The sequence below is a fragment of the Chaetodon auriga genome, chromosome 16 (assembly GCF_051107435.1).
Source record: "Chaetodon auriga isolate fChaAug3 chromosome 16, fChaAug3.hap1, whole genome shotgun sequence".
Classification (NCBI taxonomy): domain Eukaryota; kingdom Metazoa; phylum Chordata; class Actinopteri; order Chaetodontiformes; family Chaetodontidae; genus Chaetodon; species Chaetodon auriga.
In genome coordinates, this window is record NC_135089.1 from 16,610,323 (window position 1) to 16,631,901 (window position 21,579).

Below are 21,579 nucleotides of genomic sequence, written 5' to 3' on the forward strand. Positions count from 1 at the left end.
GCTCAACCTTTAGATCTCATACTGACATATCCAGCGAATGATAATTGTCCTCCCACGCCTAAAACCAGTCAGATATGGTCTGTTTGGTTGTTAAGTCCATTAGTTATATGCACATTGTTGCATCAAAAGCTCACCTGAGACACAAATTTAGCTCACAGCACCTGTTTCTTACTTTAGAGTCTCACCAAGACTCTTGTTCTATTCTGTTTCACAAGTATCTGCAAAATATCTTATGTTACATCCAGATATATCCGTATAAACAGTGTAGAGTCTGTATGCAATCTTTTCACACCACCCTGAGAGTTCACAGTGTGCAGTCACATGAGCGTACAGTCTAAAATTGTCAGCATCAGATGGTTTCTGGAGAAACTCTTTGCTGTTGGCAGGGAGGAAAATGAAGTCTGTGGTTGATTTGAAAAATAGAAACAGTGAGTCACATGGCACAGATATCAGACCTTGAGGATGAGATAAAATGATAAAACCCCCCGGTTTTTATAAAACAGGTCAGTGTGTTTGCATGCAGCAGCACAGCCAACTCAAACGGAGACTGAACGTCATCTCCCAGCGGTGGAATAACCTTCAAATTCCAGTCGTTCTCCGTCACCCATCAGAGGTGAAACCTCGTCTTATGAGTGTCCTCCCTCTCTGCTCTAGTTCCCACTAATTGCTAACCAAACATTCTTCCTGCAGCTTGCTTTATGTGTTTTCCTTATGCTTTTTTTCTTGTCACGGTGATTTTTGTGTTACAACTTATGGAGACACAGACAACAGATGCCTGCGCCTGCCTGCTCTGTGATTTGTGGTGATCTCATTTTGCTGAAGCGTGTTCTCCTGTTAAACTCATCATAGTGTAAGTCACTCTGGATTAAAGTGTCAGACAATGGCAAAAATATGTTCTGAAATGATAAATGATTCATCAACAGCGGAAAGAGAATCCAGAGTGTGCACACAGTCATTTCTGCAGTAGGTCTTTAATACGATTTGTAAGAGTCAGTTTTAAACAAATCAAAGGGTTGTTGTGGTCAAATTCTGCAGGATTCATTTTCTCCAGTGCAGCTTCAACAGTTTCTGACACTGACAAAGCTTCAATACATGACACTTTTTTTCATGGTAAGATAATGATTTAAAATATCTTTCTCACCTGCTTTTTATTTTAAACAACAAACTGCCACTGCAAAATGACATTTAACTGGAGAAAGCAGCCTGTTAGCTTAGCTTAGCTTAGCTTAGCATACAGACTAGAATCAGCTGTCCCACAGTAACAAAATCTGCCTACAGGAACCTCTAAGACTCACTAATCACTAAAGTGTAAAAGTGGTAAAGTGACCATTTACGATTTTACAATGTACAGAACCATGACAACTTCAGAGTGAATTGTATTTTTACACATTTGTTTAGGGATTAAACAAACAAATTGTAACAGTAGCTTTTAAGATGCTAATAGATGGATTTTTATTTTTATTTATTTTTTTATTTTTTTTATTTTTTTTGCTTTTGGACAGAGTCAGACGAGCTGTTTCCCCCTGGTTCCAGTCTTTATGCTAAGCTAAGCTTTAGTGTCAACCTTCTCATCAAACTCTCTGCAAGGAAGTGAATATGAGTTTCTCCAAATGTTAAACTATCCCTTTAAATTAGGCTGAAGGGTTGAATTCCACATCAAATGTTGGTGTCGTACAATTCTTTGAAAAATGGGATCTCCCTGGCTTGATAGTTTCTACAAGAGAGAGAAAGAAAAGGAAAGAGACTTTTCATGTCCTTTAATGACACATATGACCAAAAATAACTAAAAACACCTTCAAACCCAGCAGCTCACGGAGAGGACAGAGGCCTCAGGCAATATGGCACCGTCAGCACAGCGGGACATACATACAGTAATGAGGTTAGCTCCCAAACGGCACCCCACCGTTATTCCAGCAGCGCCGGCATAGTGCTCCTTTCAAGCTGTCACCTACATAATGCAGTGCACCTCATGGCTCTCCACACTGAGGCCTGTTTTCTTCATAATGTATAAACTCTGAACTCTGCGGTACCAGGAGATCCTATTTATTGCTGAAAATTTAATCAAATCCAACCGGACACGTGGAGGAACTAAGAAGCTGGGGAGGCTGCTCCACACTGTGTTGAAACAGGTGCGCCCTGGATCGCTTCTACCAAATGAAGATACAAAAAATATGAATCTGATATTTTCTGGAGGCTTTTGCCTGAATAAAATAAGAGCGTTTCACTGCCTTGAGTGCATTTCATTTTACATATTTACACCTTTCTTCCTGTTAAACTGTTTATTACATTCACTCTTTTCTCAGCTAATAACACTGATCAGATTTTTTGGCACAGTTTGTTTCCCCGTGATTTCCCACATCACTACATGGATGTTACACACAGACACTGTTCAGAGCGACACAAAGCCATTGCAACACAATGCCACACAAACACAAAGCCATTGCACCTCATCTGGGAAATTCAGACTGACATTTAGTTCTCTTTCCTGCCATCAGAGGGTGCAAGAAGTGACGTGAAGCCCACTGACCAGACAGAAATCTTTTCTTTTTTCTTTCAGCTTTGCTGTAAATAAAAACAAACAGGGAGCAGGAGCTGCTAATGCAGAGAACCATAACATCTTCATAAAGGTTTAGCATTGTTCTTTTCTAATTCGTTACCTTTCAACTATGCTGTATGAGGCTGATGATGTTCCTCAGAATAGAAAATAAATACAACTGAAGCTTTTCCAGTTCTGATTAGATGGACTGCAGAGATGTCAGCACATTTTTGGTGAGGGAAGTCAATCAAGGTAAAGTCAGGTTAATGCCTCTTCTGTCCACAAAGAGACTTTTTTTTCTTTTTCTTTTTTTTTTTTCCAACAATAGCTATAGGTTTTGACAGTATCTTGAATGATGTGTGTATGTCATTAACGAAACACTGTAATTCCTTTGAAGGAACAGTAAATGTAACTGTTCACATCTTACATGCTAAATACATGTTTAAAAAATCCATCCCCTCTGTTCTCTTCCTGCGAAACATTTACATACATACATACATATACAGACATTTATCCAATCATATGTGATTTGGGGTGACTAGCAAACAGTGAACATCATGTAAAACCACACTTGATCATTAGCTTGGGGGTTGTAGCAGCTAGCAAAGCAATATTGTGGTTCAGAGGTGTTTGGATTGCTGCCTGTAAAACATTTGTTTGCCTTCCAATTATTTAAGCTCCTCTCATAATGATACCCAGTTCACATATTTCTCTTTACATCATATGGCAGGAGGTAATTATGATACATCCTCTGTTTTACTGTGAATTAAACGGGGCTCCCTTTAAGATGTTTTTGTTGTAGTTTTTGTCAGCTGACTATTCCAGAAAAATCCACACAGCCGTCATCTCTCTATTCAGACTCAGCAGTTCTGAGAAATCATGAAATGTAACATGTGACCTATGACACAAGGCGTCCTTCATCCCCTGCAGCGAAACATCACTTGACTTTACACTGTACAAACGTCAGCCTGTCTGTCCACACACACACACACACATGCAGATGATAGTTTGACTGCGAGGCGCTCAGAGGGCTTCTGCTGGCCCGCTGAGCTCCCGTTCTTCACCTCCGGGGAAAAGTTCATCACAGCTGAGCCGAGACATTTGAAGGTCAGTGGACCACCAGGCTGGAGAAATCTGCTACAACTGTACTGTTTAACATCATCTCCTCCACTACTGTTTCGTCTCTTACTCCACTTTCTTAATCCAGTGAGTCAAGTCGAAGCATGAATCAATATCCCAGAGTATAAAAATGAGCCTTTAGAGTTCTTTACAGATGTTTTCTCCTCCTCTGCAGCTGGACTCCAGTCCATCAGTCTGTGCTGCTTTTTCAGGCCAGGATTTCATGTGGGTCAATGGCTGCAGGTGTGTGTGCATGTATGTGTATTTCATCTGTGTGTTTGTGTGTGTGTTTTGTTGTGTGTGAACATTCAATACCCAGTGCCGTTGGCAGGAGTGTGTATGTTGAGTGTTGAGGAGTGCATTCCTGATCCTGGAGCAGTGAAGCTATAAGCTGCGTACGCCACAGCTGAGCCCACCATCAAGCCTGTCATATAGGAGACTGTCATGGTGTTTCCTGAAGAGAGACACGGAGAGCAGAGCATGACTGTGGAGCTGATACACAGACAGAATAAAGAACCAGCTTATCCAGACTGTACCGTTTTAAACAAAAGAAACCTCTGGGACAGCCAGTAACATGACTAAGCAGCCATGTGTGAGACTGTACTTAGTTATCGTGGTGCTCTGAGCTAAATGCTAACGTCAGTATTCTAACATATAGAAGAAGCCATTTAGTTAACTTTGCATAAAGACTGTAAACAGGGAAAAATGAACAGCCTGGTTCTGTCCAAAGGTAACAACCTAACTACAAGCACAAAACCTGACGTGTAAAACTGTGGTGGTTTTAAGGGAGGGTTTTGTGCCAGACTCTTTCTTGGCCAGGCCAGGATCAGAGACTTCCTCCCAGAAAGACTGTGCAAACAGAAAAAAACACAGCTTGTTTTTACACTTTGGTTTTTGAATGGAATGAAACAAGAGGATATATCCTGTTGATTAGCGATGCTCTTTTCTCTCTCTTCACACGCACTGTGTTAAAACCACACTTCTTTTTTTAGCACATTTCCTGCCATTTCTTGTGTCTACTGAATCTTTAGCATCTCAGCACCACTATGTGAAACTGAAACAGTAATATAAATAAACTAATGACCATTTTCATTATCAGTTAATCTCTTGATTATTTTTTAGATGAATGTATTTGTCTTTATATTTTATACAATATAGGGAATCAGCTCATCGTCGCATTTGAGAAAGTGGAACCAGTGTAAGTTTGCTATTTTTGCTTCATAAATGATTTGAATGGTTACTTTGTTCGTTTTCTGTCGAGCATCTAATCCATTTAGAGTTTGCTGGGATATTTTCAGACCTGAAATTAGACTAAAAGATGACAAAACAACCAAAGAACTGTCTCACTTCAGTGTTTCTTTAAGATGCTACACCAGCTTCTATCATCTCTCTCTACACACAGTGATTTGCCTGCTGAGGTGAAGGACTCACCTGCCAGCTCCCTCTGCTCGGGCGGCACTTTGCCAGCAGCCTGGATCATGGGCACGGACCCAAAGTACCCGTTGGTGACTCCCATGAGGAGGGAGAAGAGACAGGGCCAGGCAGGGTGGGACAGGGTGGGGGCGCTGGCCGGGTATACGCACATGACAAACAGAGGGATGAAGACCACCCTGAGGCAGGAGAAGAAGAGCAGACGGCCTCCAGACCAGTCGTACGGCAGCGCAGCCAGGATCTGAGGAGAGAGCAGGGGGTGTTTCCGTGATGCTGTGGGTGTTGTCTTTAAATTAAAGTTAAAACTTTTCTGAACATCCAGTCATCCTGTCAGACTTTGGTCTCCTTGCTGCTTATGACACTTGCCTGAGAGCACAACAAATAAGTCAAAATGCCACAAAAGCATAACTCTTTCTATTCCTCGCTCTTTGTAATCATGACTTTTTTTAACCTCTGAGCTACATTCCTTCTCCTTTCCCATTTTCCATTCAATTTCTCTTCTTATCTTTTTTTCCTCCTTTTCAACAAAATGCTAAATTTGCCAAGAGGACAGAGCATAAAACAGAACAACTTCTCTCCCTTCAAAGTCAAAATTATGACTTCAGGACACCGGATAAAGTTTAATTTCTGAATATTCAGATAAAGCCTTTAAGCTAAGTGCAATTATCCAAAAATAAACCGGCCTTTTTTTCCCATCCTTATTCTCAGGTTTAATAAATGGAGCGACTCCTTTAACAATTTCACAAGGTCAGCTCCAGCGTGCCTCTTTGCTGCCTCTGTGGTGCCAAGAAGCCTGGCGTACAATTAAATCCCAGAATCACAGGAATAGTGAAATGAAAGGAGGACATTCCCATATGTTCTGGGATTGCCAAGAAATACTTAAATTCTGGCAGAGCATAAAAGATGAGCTTACAGTAAAAAAAATCCTGAATGTTCATATCCCAGCTGATCAAATGTAGTTTGTACTTGAATGCAAGGGCGTGATTTCCACTGGGGACAGGGGTGGAGGGGGGGGTGTCCCCCTCAGTTTTACAATTTCAGTTTAATAAATTCACCAGAGAGACCTCTTACTGTCAACCCGCCAAAATCCAGTTAATCCAAACAAAATGTTAAAATGATCATCTGAGTCGCCCTCAGTAATTTCAGCGCCCTCGCAGCTTTAACTCTTTTCAAGCAGTAGCGAGTGATTTACAGACTTTCTCACAGGCAGCGTACAAGCTTCCCCTGCCTTCCCCGTGGAGGTTGTTTCAGGCTGCATGCAGCTTGTGAGGAAGACTGCAGACTGAGGCTTGAAAAAGTCTCCTCTGCATTTTTGGTTTTTATTAACAGACAACTCACATCAAGCTAAGATAAAGACAATGCTCTTTATAGTGAAGATAGATATAAAACCTTATTCATTCAGGTTAAAGGTTCATGCTGATATTGGAAATGGTATAATAGCTTGAACATATAACAGTATTTATGAAAAAAGTATCAGGTCTTTATAGGTGACAGGGTTAGTGGGTTATAATGCAGCAGATTGTACTGTATGTGGCTTATTCTGTGCTAACATCATAATGAAGAGCAGGACGACCGATTCTTTTATTTCTTAGATGATATAAACGTATATTAATTGAGAAAATGTCAACTTTTTGTGGCTGTTATTGAAGAACCACTGACTGGCTGGTGCAGATCTTAAATCTACAATTCTTGTGCCACTTGGGGGCAGCAGAAACAAGCAGTGAACACAACACTGACATTTTATCACTATGAAAATGGTAAATGTGTTAGCGAAGAGTTGCCTTTCTACACATCCAGCAGTCCGGTGTCTGTCCACCTGATGGATGTAAGTCCAGTGTTCGCTGTCTTTTAGCTCTGTTTTTAGTCTCCACCAGCAGCTGAGGGAAATATCTGGCTGCCAAACGCTCCGCTAAGTTCACCAGTTCGTCACTGTCTGTCTGCTGTTTGATGCTGAGCAGGTTGTGTACAGTGGGTGTTTAGAGCTGCCTGTTGCAGCCAAAGACGATAGCAAGAGAGCGGTGAGGCTTAATCAGAACAGTAAGGTTGTGTTGGCCAAAGCAGGAACAGTGAGCTGAAAGTCACAATAAATCTCTGTGAAGCTGAGAGGAACAGCAGATTCAGGGCCAGCTCATCAGACACTAGATGTAACCACAGATATATGAAAAACACCCTCTAAACTGTCATTAAAAATGCTCATTTTCCCAATTTAAAGCAGTTATGTATCTAATAAAATGTGAGACAGGTCTCTAATTACTGATTATACAGTATGTCTATTCTGTGCCATGACAGTGCTAATAGTTATTTAACAGCAATGCATGAAAAATACAAACCTGCAATACAGGTGAGAAATGAATGACGGCTATACAGCGAGAAATAAGTGTGAGTACAACAGTGTGCATAACACTCATCTGTGCAGCTGATCTGCTGTTAACAAGGCATATAATTTATTTATATCACAGAACTGCCTTCATACCAGCACTGCAACACACCAGATTAACAGACACAATATTTGTTGTACAAAGAATGGAATAAATTACTGCATTACATTTGCTGAACTCAACAATTCACAACAAATGGGGCTGATTGGCTGCCACCTCAAATTATGCAAAAGTTTTGATCTAGAGATCCAATCTCAACGAGTGTAATAAAGAATGCATTAAAAAACAGGTGGAAATGGGACCTGCATAACTCGTCTCATCATGTGCAACAAAGAAAGTCAAGGACATGTCAATCAAACGCAGTCTGTGCACCCCCACACAGGTCTAATTAGAACAGGCCAAATCACCAGTGGGAGTGTTTATCATGGTTGTGCAGGGACTTTAAAGCGGGCATTGTAGGTTACTATTCTCATGACATTTGTTTATAAAATTAAACACTTTGAGCATTGAAACCTCCTGATTTTTTGAAATGCAACTATTAAAATTCAGTTAAGTCATATCTTCTAAAAAAAGAAACTTGCCTTTAGGAATAAAAAAAGGCCTTGAGAAATATAATGTTTACATGCTTAATCCTCCTTTCTCTGTCGCATCTTCAAATCTTTTACTCTCCTTTCCTTTGCCTTACCTTGCCAACAAAGTCTGACATGTTGAAGGTGGCCATGATGAGGATGGGGAGCCATTCCCCCAAGGTGATGTTTCGTATCTCTGACTCCAGCCCGGGGAACAGACACAGAGTGATGCTGTAGGTCACTGCTATGGACAGCATGTAGGCCCAGATCACACGGGACACCACGTAACGATGCAAGATCATGTCTGGTTAGAGGAGACACACACAGGGTGACGTTTAAAAACCTGAAACTCTCACTGGAGCAGGTTAATTCACTACGAACACTCCCCTCATCCCAGTAATCACCAGGGAACGCATTTAAATTTCAAATCTGTCCGTTAGAGTCAGAGGGTAATTGAGCAGTGAGTACACAGGATTAAAGCAGAGAGTACCGCGGACGCCGGGCCAGCTCTTCCTTATCTTGGCTTTCGGGGCGTCAAATCGCACATACATCCCACCCGCAATGTCCTCAACGCCTTCTTCTGTGGAGGATGGTCCTGTCCCTCCGTTTCCCTGAAGACAGACGCACACAGATGCTTTTTTTAATGAAGCTAAATTGTGACAAATGACCAATTATTGAATCACGCAGGGAAACGTCATCATATTGTTCCTCATTTCCTGGAAACAATTTCAAGGCTTTTTGAAGGACATTAACAGTTTGTTAAGAAAACACTAGAGGTTGCCATCACACAGTAAATAACCCTATTCTTTTGCACTGGTTTTCACTTTTCAATCTTTTTAGGGTATTTTTCATTAATAATGGCTTCCTGGCTGCATGACATCAGCTTTTTATGGCTATTAAAGAAGACGGCGGTGAGTGGCTGCAGGTTGACGTAATGATGTTGGAGAGGCTGCAGACTGCACTGCAAATAAGGCCGGGAGCCACACACACACACACACACACACACACATGCACACACACACACACACACACACGCACACACACACACACACACACACACACACACACACAAGTCTACAAACACACATTTCCTCTTTATCCAAATATACAGAGACATCCTTCATATGCTTCTTTCCAAACACACAGTTTTTCATATGCACATCACACAGACACACAGGTGTGCGCCATGAATTATGCACACAAGCACACACACACACACACACACACACACACACACACACACACACACACACACACACACACACACATCAATCCATTAGCTGATTAGAGGGACTTGTGGGCCAGAAGGCACTACTCTTCTTGATTATCTCATAATATAGAGTGCTGCCTTGGTTTCCCCCGGCAACCAGAACAAAGCGCTCCCTGAATCAGCCCCCAGACTCAGAAAAGCACACACACCAACACACACACACGCACTACTGTAAAACACAGGGGGCGTCCCTCACACACTTGTCATCTGTGTAGCGGCGTACAAACACAAACACGCACTCATGAAAAGATGACAGCCTGAGGTGATGTGTCGCTCTTTGAAGGCTCGGAACACACACACACACACACACACACACACACACACACACACACACAGGTGGTGTGATGAGGAGTTTTAGTTCGATGTCTTCAGGCTACAAAGTGCTGCTTCAAGCATGAGTACAAAGTGGCTTCACCTCCTCGTCTGTCATTTCTTTCTCTCCTTGTCATGACTGGTCTCCTGCTCTCTGCCCTCTCTCCTCTCGGTGCTTGCTCTCTTTGTTTTTGTTTTTACTTGTTTTTTCTGTAATTTGCTGTAATTCCTCCTCTTGGCTCACTGCCTCTCTGCCCTGTTCACCTCTTTTTTTTTCCTCTCAGTGTCGTGACTCTTATTTTCTCTGTGTTCGCAGGAGGCCTCAGTCTCACCCTTTGTCTCTGAAACTCCATCTGTCCCCATCTTTGTTTCCCATCTCACCCACATCACTCTCTATCTGTATCCTGAGCGTTCAGCCCTAATAACCCCTTTACTTTCTCCCTCTCAATGTTTCCTTTTCTGAGTTGTAACCAAAAAGCAGCCTGTACCTTAAATAAATGATTCTGCATTTTAAAAAGCTCTCAAAACAGCCCTCAATCCCTGCATGCACGCACATGAGCAACAGGCACAAACAGGCAGGAGACACACACTCTCCACCCAGAAATCAACAAGGACGTGGAGTTGCATGACACCACAGTTTAGAGGCCTGACTTGTCCTCCCTGTAGTGTTTCAGAAACAGTTTGTTGGTGCAGCATTTATGAAGGGTTTAATGAATGAAACATGTACAAGAAACTTTAATGAGAGAATCTGCTGCTCCACACGAAGCACTAGAGTTGATCTCTCAATCTAACTTGAAAAGCACAACTTCAGAGAAGACTGTAGCTACTACATCACAATTTAAATATATACAGTGAGTTGAAGCAACATGGATGGACAACTGTTGGTGCAAAAGACACGAGAACTCAGAACTTGAGATTGTAGCTGTGCCACAAAATGCTCCCTCATTCACTTCACCCTAACTAACATACACTGTTTAGTTTAACAGCTTGCTCTACAGTGAGCAGTCAAAAGTCGGACACCATCAGTGACATTTATAATTTCTGTCATCACAACTTTGGATCTATAAAATGCATTGCATTGTGGGATTGTCAGGGTACAGGCTTTCATTCCATTGTGGAAGTTTTTGAAGAGACTATACAGTGTAAATTTCACAATAAGTACTTGAACACTGAAAATAAAATGGCACTTAAATATAGCACACTACACAGTAAACAAAGAGATTTGGACACGGACTACAAGTCTACAATCATGCTAGCAGCAATCTGAGGCTGTGCTTTGGCACATTGGTGCTAAATATTCAACGTCAACATTTAGTTTAGCAGGTTAGTGCATTAAAATTTGCTAATTAGTACTAAGCACAAAGCACAGCTGAGGTTCATGGGAATGCCATTGGCTGAGGAGGTGTTTGGTCATAAACCAATGTGTTGAAGAATGCAAAATTTGACCTGGTGATGGCGCTGGACAACAAGTTAAATTATCAGCGAAGTTATTACAGTTTATCCTGAGGGGGACATCAATGTCTGCACCAAATTTCATGACAATCCATCCAGCAGATTTTCAGATATTGTTGCGGACTCTTGGTTTGAGTGACAGACCAACATAAAACCACACTACCAGCATGACTAAGAAATAAATATTCAGCATATTCACTGTGTGCATACACCACACACACATATACGCCATATAGCCAAGAAACTGTCCACAAACTTACAAATCTTACTTCCTCTGCGGTGACATCATGGTGAACCCGGTATCCGGTCCCGTTGTCACGTGGGTCGTGACATTTGCCCGGACCTTTGCCCTGGGCGTGGCTCGTGTAGTAGCGGACAAATCTGGAGCGACGGACCAGCAGGTGAAGCAGGAAGCAGAGCATCTCCATGCTGATGGAAACGAGGAAGAAGATGAGAGTGTTCCTCCTCTCGTCGGTGATGAGCAGCTTGGTGAAGATGCGAGAGAGGGAGATGATCACCCCTGCTGTACCTGAGGGAGAAGAGGAGAAGAGAAAGTGAGGAGGAGAGAATGTAAAAGCGAGAAACAGACGGACATGAGAACGATAGCAGGGATGTGCAATTCATTGTCTGTGTGAGCGGACTTACTCTCTCCAGTCATCACTCCCTGTGTGTACCTCTTAGGCAGCATCCCCATGTAACCATAGAAACTGGACTGCTGCACTGGGGAGGGATGAGGAAGTGGTTATCAGCATCTAACAGTCAACACCGAAGGAACACAATTTATTTAGAGGCACAACTTCCTGAACCTCCACACATCACTCGAGAGAAGCCGCTCTGACCTCCGGATCTCCACTAATTAAACTGTTACCAGCGCCGGCTGACAGGCTCTGTGTTCACACTCAGGAACAACAAACTGGCTCAGTGTATGCAAGCCATTAGCAGCAGCTGAGGACTGAAGCCTCCACTGTGTTTGTCCTGACGCTGCTGCTCGGACTGATATTTACTCAAGCACCATGAGCACCAATATTTTGCCTTCCACTCTGTATGTACAGTATATATACAGGAGGTAGGAAGATTAGCATCATCAAAAAACTATACAGTGCAATTCAGTCTAAGCCAAATAATAAATATGACCTCTCTGAAAGCTTATGTTTTTTTTATCATTTGAATTATATTGTATTGTAACATCTGATGCTGTATTATATAAGTGTGTCTATTCTTTTATAATCTATAATAATGTAATATTATCCATATTCACTGTAGTCATCTTTGCATAAATCCTGAATATGACGGTGCTATGAAATTCAACATTAACCATATATATATTCTGCATGTTATACCTTCAGCTTGCCTTGTTCTATGCAATTAACACACTTGGAAGAAGATTGAAGCTGTAACAGTAGAGTTTAATGCAGCAGCACCATTTTCCCATTGTTTATACCCGCAATAATTCATTTCTTTATCCACTTAAGGGCGGCATGACACGCTGTAAACACAACACTGGTGTATTATCCCTTATTACGTGGTGCTAAGGGACATGTTAGCAAACAGTGCTAACACGTTACCCTTAACTTAGAGCCATGTTTCTGGCCACATGGGAAAACGCTCTCGCCAAGAAAACCAAAACATTACACTGAAATTGGCTAAAATGATCTGAAGAGCCGTGAGGATTCATAAGGTTGAGTCATTATTCTCTGTTGGTTCGTCTCTTCAAGCGACTCCTTTTACTTTACACATATTAATATATAGAAAAGCATTACTATTAGTAGTACCTGTACATCCAAAGGCCACCACTCCCACTGACACGAGGTTGATGATGTAAGCCTGTCTGGTGGTGAACTTTGCCATCCACACATCAAACACGCTGACAAAGACCAGCGGCCCGAGAGCTAAGATGTAACCTGCAGAGAAAGAGACAGACAGACAGACCAGGTCACGTTCTGATTGCATGACTGAACACATATTTGACAGGCCTGACGTGCAAAAAGTATGGCTTTCATCTGAAGTCCAATCCTGAGTTTATTAACTCCAGAGACAAGCTCTCCAGCAGACAACACACTTCAAAAGACATTTCCTCACGGATGCAAGAGGAGCTATTTTAAGCTGCAGAGGCCTCGATGGTGGAACCTTGCTCTTACATGCTGTATATGTGTCGAGATATCAAACTTATCCTCAGGGGACGCACATTTTTAAAGAACATTTTTCATTTTTGCTCAAAAATATTTTTTTTATACTGCTAGCCTCCAATATCACAGTGTTTTACTGAGAATTATACACTGCAAAGACGTGCAGCAGCTTTAAAAAACAGTCTTTTAATGAATAATTTGGGCCATGTTTAAATTTCTCCAGTATCAGGCTTCGTCTTTAACAAACATGATGTGCTAAATCTGCACACGCGGTGAAGTGAGTTCACGTTAAATAATGTGTTGAAAGTTGCAAACGAAACTGACGATGACGCAAGATTTGGAAAAAAGTGAAAAGAAAAACAGAAAAATAGCTGCACTCTGGAAACACAGCCCCTCACGAATTCAGTCTTTGGCTAAGTTTGCTTGAAACGTTTTATGAATAAAAACCACAGGAGAATTATGGCAGAGTGTATTTTTCTCTTTATGCTGTCTTTCCATTTTTGCTGTGTGTATTCTGCCCTGATAAGCCTTGAGGTTCCCAGAGGGTCATTAATAAATGAGCAACAGCAGAAGTTCCCACAATGAGAAATTTTTCACAATTACAGCTCCATCTGTGAGCGGCTTCTTGCCTGACTTACCCACAGTGATTCTGGTGTGCATGCTGAGCCTCTCCACCAGCACGTTGTTGAGGATGACGGCCAGCAGAGCCACCAGGATGTATGTGAGACTCATGTCGAAGACTATGGACGTCCCTGAAACACACACACAAGAGCAATGACTCCTGGGAACTGCAGGCATTTGTGTCTGTAAAATTCATGCATTCTCTGTGGGTGCAGATCTCTGAGCACATGCTTTATTCATGCATATTTCTACCTTTAAACTTGTGGTGCAGGTAGTCTACATCAGTAATGAAACTGTTGTAGGGAAGCAGGAAGCCCACTCCGGCCAATAGCATTGCAAAGTAGATGCCATGGTAACGGTCGTCAGGGATCGGCTCCTCAAAGTCTGAGAGGGAAGGAGGGACTGAGGGGTTAGAGGATTTTAAAGAGTGCGCTCAAACAGAGGGGGTGAAAAAATGACATCCGTACATGTGAATTAGGGCTGAAGCTGAAACACTCCATGTTCATTTAAGCTAATCAGGATGGATGAAGCTGGAGCAGCAGCGGGGACACCTCTGCTCCGCTGATGGAGCATCTAATGCAGCAGAAGACCTTGTTCCTGTTGCGTGTTGGTGGTAAATTGATCAGAGGAACTGCTGATCGGACACTGCCTGCCCAAGGGCCTCCAGCTTGACTTGTGTGTTCTGCAGCGGATTCAGTTTCATGGTTGAAGTGTGATGTGCAGCTTCTTTATATAACTGTTATAATCTGTTCCTAATCCTGTGAGCCCACCATTAATGGCTCCAAATGGTTTTTGAGCAATATGTGTATTTCACAGCTGACTGAAGGGGAAAAAAACATGAATTTGAGGCTGTTTATTTCACTTCTTGATGTTTCATGTAATTTATTATTACGGTAACTGGAATGATGAATTATTTTATTATTCATCTGCTGCTGGGTGATAACCTGCACATAGCTCCTCAGTAATGCAGGATCAATTCCTTATAAATAAATGCTGATTTGAATAACCATAAATGCAACTGAAATGCATACACAAATTAAAGCTCCTGGCATTCGTTCCATGTTTGTTGCTCCTCTTGGTTTGTTGTTTCTGGGGTAAAGTAAAGGAGCCGAAGCAGTACAAGCTGACAGAAGCAGATTTGTTAAGAATAAAGCAAACTGTGTGGTTAGCATGAGCGCTGCACAGGCAGAAGAAAAGACCACCGTCTGCAGAAACTCAAACCTCATTAACTGAAAATCCAATGAGGAAGACGCCGCAGCACTGCCCACACTGTGTGACTGACGTTTCAGTGCAGAAACTGACAATATGGAGGTGTTTAGTGGCTTTTGCCTTTCTTATGTTCATGTTAGGGACTGTATGAAAATGATTTTGGGTGATGAGGAGGAGTAGACTTTGTTTCACAAAACCAAGATCACCTCCAGGATTATTCAAATTTTCTTGGAAAAAATAACACTTAACTGAGACAAAAACTGCACCACCCTCCCCACAATGTGGAAAAAATTAAACTTTATCAGTGTAGCCCATCCAATTTCAAGTAATACATTAATGGAACTTTTAATGTGTGCCACCAATGAACACATTAATAACACCCAGACGCAGATTGTTGTCCTCTGCATGTGGCAAAGCACCTCTATGACACGTGGCACAAGTGAAAGCATCTTTTTGATGCTAACAGTAACTATAATGCAAAGGAAGATTTGAATAAAATCTAAATTTAGGACGAGAAAAAATATAAAAGACCCTCTCCTGCACTCCAAAACAAGTCTGACTACTCTACTTTCAGCCAAAATAAAAAGCACACCAGTATCTCCATTTCCTGAGGCCCCTCTCCCTCTAGTAATTTCCACACAGTCCCTCGGTGCAGGGCTGTATTGACAGGATGGATTCAGTCTCTGAGTCTGCCTTTCCACATCTCTTTTTTCCTTTAAGGGAAAAGGCAGACTCGGTCTCTGTGGAGATTGCAACTCCTTCTATTTGGTTGGTTGTACACCGAAATATGGAGACTGACAGCAGCAGGAGAAAGAGAGACATAGGCGAAGGATGAAAAGACTGAGGGAGGAGACAATCTTGGACCCTCGCTGTGCATCCTTGGTCACTTGTGATCTGATTAACGCGCCCTTTGTGCAACCTGAGTAACCAGGCAACACATCAATTTGCCTCCTTATTCTTACATACACCTCCCTCGCTCTCTCTCTGTGTCACTGTTTTTATCTTCTCACCCTCCTCCATCGTCTGCAAAGACACGCACACAGTCTGCAAAGACACGCCTTTCATTCAGTTCAGCCTGACTTATTTCTTCTCCAAAATGTAAAAAATGAAAAAAAACAAAAAAACAAAAACATGCCAATGTGGTGAATTGTTCCTTGATGTTTGTTCCAGGAATATTTTCTAAAGTAGAACTAAAATTTGAATTCTTCTCACTTTCAGTGTAAAGAAATAATGATGCTGCAGCTAAAACTGTACGTTTTTCAACAGAGGATAAAACCATTTTTGGATATATTTGTGGAAAAATTGGCTTGAAGTGTCTTGGTGGGTGTTTCCCATGGCGGTGGTTGACTGACATTTAGGCACATCTTTATCAACAACAACACATAACTTTGTTTATGTACCCTGTCAAATGTCAAATCACAACATGGTCACAGAGTAACGCAGGGAGCGCTCAGATCACACATGGCACTAACAACCTCGGTCCGCCATGTGGAAAACTGCCTGAAGTGATAGTACGAACTATTTTAGTCCCCACCCACGCAGATATTACACCAGCACAGACAGTTTTCAATTCCTGTTTGACTTGAACATTTATAATAAAAGAATATATAATGTGTAATAATGGAAATGACACAAGACTGGATAAGATTGCTCCAATAATACTCCTGCACTATAGTGTAAAGAATCTATCTCTTGTTGCTGACGAATGGAAAGATGGTGGTGCACCATCAGACTCCATCGTAGACCAAAGGGTGTTATCTGTGTATAACAAGGTAAGCCGTGTGTTAAATATATACAACACACTGATAATGTTGAATTTGAAACTGAAATTATGCGCTGACCGTGCATGCAGCCTGTTGCAGTCGCTCCTGTTTGTTTTCTTAGTTTTACAATTTTTTTTGCTCTATTCTTTCTTCTTTCTCTTCTTACGTGTTTATCTCTTCTTCATCTCTTCTATTTCTTCTATTCTTTTAAGGAGCACTGGAACAAAAACAATTTCCCCCGGGATCAATAAAGTACGTCTGATTTCTGACATTGCTGGGAGACCCTTGCAGTTACTGTGGATAACATTCTGTCCACCTCCTGTATATATACATTATATATATATACACACACACACACACACACACACACATATACATATATACATTATATATATATAATAATTTATCAATATATAATTGATGAACTGTTGATGTTGATACATTATCTTTTTCTTTCCTTCGTTCCTTGTTCTTTGTTTATCTATTTATAAAATCAGTATAGACACACACACACACACACACACACACACACACACACACACACTCAGAGAGTCAGAATAGAAACTCCCTCACCGGGCTCGGACAGAGCCAGCACTCCTCGCTCTGGGGCATCTTTACTGATCTCCTCCTCCTCCAGCTGGTACGAGTCGAAGCTGTAGCTCTGCACCACGCCGCTCTCTCTTCCCTCCCTCCAGCCCTCCCTCCCTGCATCCCTCCATCCAGCTCTTCCTCCATCCCTCCACACATCCCTCTCCTCAGGCGTCTGGACCGGTGTGGGCCTGCGGCGCTCCGCTCCCACTGAGCCCATCTCCACGCTTGAAGTATACACACACACACACACAAACACACACACACTAAACACTCTCTCTTGACACTACGAGCTATACACACTTGGGAGCGTGCATGTTAAACACAATCACTGCAGCACACACTGGAAGAGAGGCAGGAGACCTTCAAATGATGGAGGATCTGCAGGGGGAAACAGAAGCAGAATTAAAATGTAAAAGAGGAGGCAGAGGTAGAATACAAAAAAACAATCTGTCAGTGCCTCGCTGAAAGTGACGAGAGTCAAGGGTAGACACCCCAAAGAAACGTAGTTTGCTGTGTGAGTGTTTGTGTGTGAGAGGCATATTAAATAAGAGAAACAGAGTGACAAAGGATGCATGACTGGGTGACTGAGAAGGTGAGAGAAAATGCAGCTCTGCATTCAATGAACAGCCCCTGCATTATATCACCGTTCAGCCCAGACAAACAGAGAACATCACTTCATCGACTGACAGAGAAATTCATCAACCGCTGTTCTGATGATCGATCAATGATTCAAGCTGCTCAAATGTGAGGATTTTCTGTGTAATAACTTTGTGTATTGAATGTTTTTCAAATTCCACAAAACAAGCAACCCGAATGTTTCATTTTGGGCTTAGAGAAATTGTGATTGGCCCTTTTCACTACTAGAAAAGTCAGATTCATCAATAATCAAAATAATTGTCAGCTGTAGTCCTACAGTACATATAACAGTGTATAAAGATAAGATATCTCTTTGACTAAGACTTGCTGTTTAACAGGATAATGAGCCAGAACAGTAAACAATAAAGTCTTTTTTAATAAATCAGCTGACATAAAGCTTCTTAATTAGCTATTTAGTCATGGGCCATTCAAAGTGAAGGTAACCAATAAAAACCAACATTTGTCTTCATCCATTTATCGATATGGCTGCAATTAAGGATGATTTTCATCTTATCACTTAATCTGATGATTGTGTTATTAACTGATGAAGCATTTCATCTATAAAACATCAGAAATCATCAGAAGATGAACACTGCAAATTTCTAAAGTCTTCTGATCACTTGTTTTTTTCTGATCAACGAGTCCAAACCCAAAGATATCCTGTTTACAGTCATATAACTGAAAAACGGCTGAATCGACTATCAGTAGTTTCTGATTAATTCTCTGCAGATCAGTGAACATTTAGCTGTGTCATCTTGACCCACTATCAAACATGACTGAGCGTGTATTCAAACACTTCTCCTGAGGTCTGTCTTCTTTCATGAGCAGCTGAAACGCGGCTCAATAACCTGCTTTCATTAGCTCCAGTCAACAGGCGACTGTTGGGGGAAAAACGTTATTGTTACAAGCTAGATCAATATGAATGGGTATTGACACTGCTCCGTATGCAAACACACACACACACACACACACACACACACACACACACACACACAAAGCTCATCTATTGTGTCGACCTGTGTGCTCACACGGACGCTTGCACGGTGCAGATGCAGAGGACGGCCACACATCCAGCTCCGTCACTACGCATCCACCCTGTCTGTGGCCTCTGCTGACCCGCAGCTCCATTTCAGCTCTGTTCTACACCGTGAAGCGACTGAGTGAGGAGCTCTGCTTTGTTTTCAGGCGGAGGTCCAGAGGATCAGATGAGGATCAGATGATGTGAGGAGGTTACCGTGCTTTGGCCCCCAGCAGGGGAACAGGTGATTAAACAGAGGGCGCAGTGAGAGCGCTGCTTATTGAGTAAAGGTCGTGTGGTTGTTTGAAATCTAATCATGATGCCTGTTCCCACAGAGCCATCTGCAGAGGTTCCGTCTCCAGACTTGAGGCGGCGCTCTCAGCCCCCTCCTCGTTTCAATTAAAAGGCTCCAGCCAGCGAACCATAATTGAATTGCAGTCTAACATCACGCTGCAGCTTCTGCCGTCTACTTATATAATAATAAAAATGAACAGCGAGAGTGGGCAAAAGCACTTCATCTCACCCCTCTAGCGGACCACACACATGTGGGAAATGAATCTTTGGGTTAAAAGCGTTAACTTCGAATCAATTAAGCTCACGTGTTACTACACAGGCGCGCGTGAGCGTTAAAGATTGTAATTCATTACAGGCAAGAACACGACGGCGGAGCGGTGGAGGACACACACAGAGACGCTTTCTCAGTTATCATCATTAAAACGACCCCAACCAAGTCCAACAAGGCTGCGATGTCGCTTTTATGTCCATTGTTGCGTGTTTGTCTGCAGCGCCAGCGACCACCGCGTTTTCTCCCTCAAATGAAAAACAAAAACACACAGACAACAGGTTATTAATGGACCCTTTACCTCCTGTGTCTCCCCCTGTCGCTCCCCTGTTTCGCGTCCGCTCCGCCGGCTCTCACAGCAGCGGGAGCGGGGGTCCTTCCCGCAGGGTCCTCGAGGTGGTCTCTGCCGGCCGGACCCTCATCAGCCCGTCTCCATCAGACATAAGGGAAGCCCCGGTACCGTCCTGCGTGCGCTCTGAGCGTACCATCCAGCAGCAGAGCACAGGCAGCGTGGATGGATGGATGAGGAGAGCGAGGGGGGATGGAGGAAGAGGAGGAGGAGGAAGAGGAGGAGGGGGTGTTGCCTCTGGCTGCTCATCTTTTGCAATCAGTCTTTGCAAAGGCACAATTAGAGTGGAAGATGAAACCACCGAAATGCATGTTAAACAACTTTCTTTTCATGCAGAATACAGTTTTAGACGTGCATTAAATTATTAAGTGTTTGTTTTTTTTTTGCAGGCTGCACATCACAGAGAGTGTTATCAAGCTGGGCTTCAAATGTTTATTTCACTGGAGGAGAAAAAGACAAAACGCATTTTTAAAATAAGATATTTATGACCGGCAGCTAATTCACACCATACACCACAGAGAGGAATATTCTCTTTACATTATAATCAAAAGCTTCTTCTACGTCAAAGCAATACGTCAAGTATGAATGTTAGATTAAAAAAATATCCTGCAGGAAGATTCTAAACTTTGTCTTTCCGTGGCTTTATTGGCATGATATGCGAAGTACCTGTGTGCTGCCAGAGCATGGAAACAAAACAGTGGAAAGGAGAGAAAAGAACAATAGAGGGTGAAAATCCGTCTGTGTGGAACCTCTGTGTGATTGACAGCTTTATCAGTTCAGTTCAATATGCTAATTCTTTGTTATTGGCAGGAGCTCAGTCATATTGCACACCCCCACTGCTGCCATACAGGAGCAGCGCCAGTTAGGAATTAGCTAAATGGTATAGCTGTCTTTTTAGGTGTGCTGTCAGTGCAGCACAACAGACCCAGGATCTGCTGCTGCTGCAGCTGCATCACAGGGTGTGAGGATGTGAATATGAATCTCATTCTCAGTGTCTCCGCATGTCTTTGCTGTCTAATAAAAAACACAGTTAAGATGGTTTGACTCCGCTAATGCAAAATTCAGTTCACCTAACTTTTGACTTTACGCCACTGATGGCATCAAAGAAGCACTGTGTCAGATGATGTAGTGCATCAGAGCTGTGCTGGAGCTGTTCTTTGTGGAATTTGGGCTTTTACAAATAATGTCATGCTGATCTTGTAAAGATTATGTGCAGAGAGTATTCCCTTTGATATTCTTGATTTCCAACATCCCGCATACTGGCACATGAATCCAGTGATGAATATCATGATGGGAGAAGACTCATAAATTGAAGAGAAACTACAGAGGCCTGAAACACACATAGAAATATTCAAAATGTGTAACAACTGCAATGGAATTCATTCAGTGTATTGATCTTGCTGTATTACTTTACTGCACATACTTGTGGTATTATACTATACCTTTGACTGAAAAACAGCAATTATGTACATAACACTTATGCCCATGCAAAGATAGTTGTTTTCTCAATGCAAACTGAAACTGCAAAAACAAGCAGTTTTCACTGTTTTCTGTTTTCACTGTGTTCTTTTTCACCACGTGTGACTCTGCACAGAATTAACCAAAACAACCGAAGTCCTGCATACAAGTTAAAATCA

The 21,579-nt window shown here is 42.2% G+C and overlaps 1 protein-coding gene across 2 annotated transcripts; it reads right to left on the reverse strand.

Moving 5' to 3' along the window:
- Positions 1-2,268: 2,268 nt before the first annotated feature.
- On the reverse strand, positions 2,269-20,094 carry slc29a4a (solute carrier family 29 member 4a). 2 transcript variants are annotated; one of them, XM_076752411.1, is made up of 11 exons: positions 19,895-20,094; positions 17,360-17,755; positions 14,067-14,198; positions 13,832-13,945; positions 12,840-12,968; positions 11,713-11,787; positions 11,328-11,596; positions 8,524-8,644; positions 8,150-8,337; positions 5,087-5,327; positions 2,269-4,109 (listed from the first exon to the last, which is right to left on the reverse strand). In XM_076752411.1, the coding sequence occupies exons 2-11, from the start codon at positions 17,592-17,594 to the stop codon at positions 3,964-3,966; spliced, it is 1,650 nt and encodes a 549-aa protein (XP_076608526.1). In that variant the 5' UTR covers positions 17,595-17,755; positions 19,895-20,094; the 3' UTR covers positions 2,269-3,963. The 2 variants fall into 2 exon arrangements, with proteins under 2 accessions (XP_076608526.1, XP_076608527.1); XM_076752412.1 differs by lacking the exon at positions 19,895-20,094 and having other exon boundaries at positions 11,337-11,596; positions 17,360-17,733.
- Between the last annotated feature and the right edge of the window lie 1,485 nt (positions 20,095-21,579).

Excerpts from the sequence above, each read along its gene's own strand:
- slc29a4a (XM_076752411.1), bottom strand. The coding sequence starts at position 17,594 with ATGGGCTCAGTGGGAGCGGAGCGCCGCAGGCCCACACCGGTCCAGACG. Across the intron at positions 12,969-13,831 it reads GCACACCAGAATCACTGTGG|GTTACATCTTAGCTCTCGGG; the intron begins GTAAGTCAGGCA and ends CTTTCTCTGCAG. Across the intron at positions 8,338-8,523 it reads GAGCTGGCCCGGCGTCCGCG|ACATGATCTTGCATCGTTAC; the intron begins GTACTCTCTGCT and ends TCCTCTAACCAG.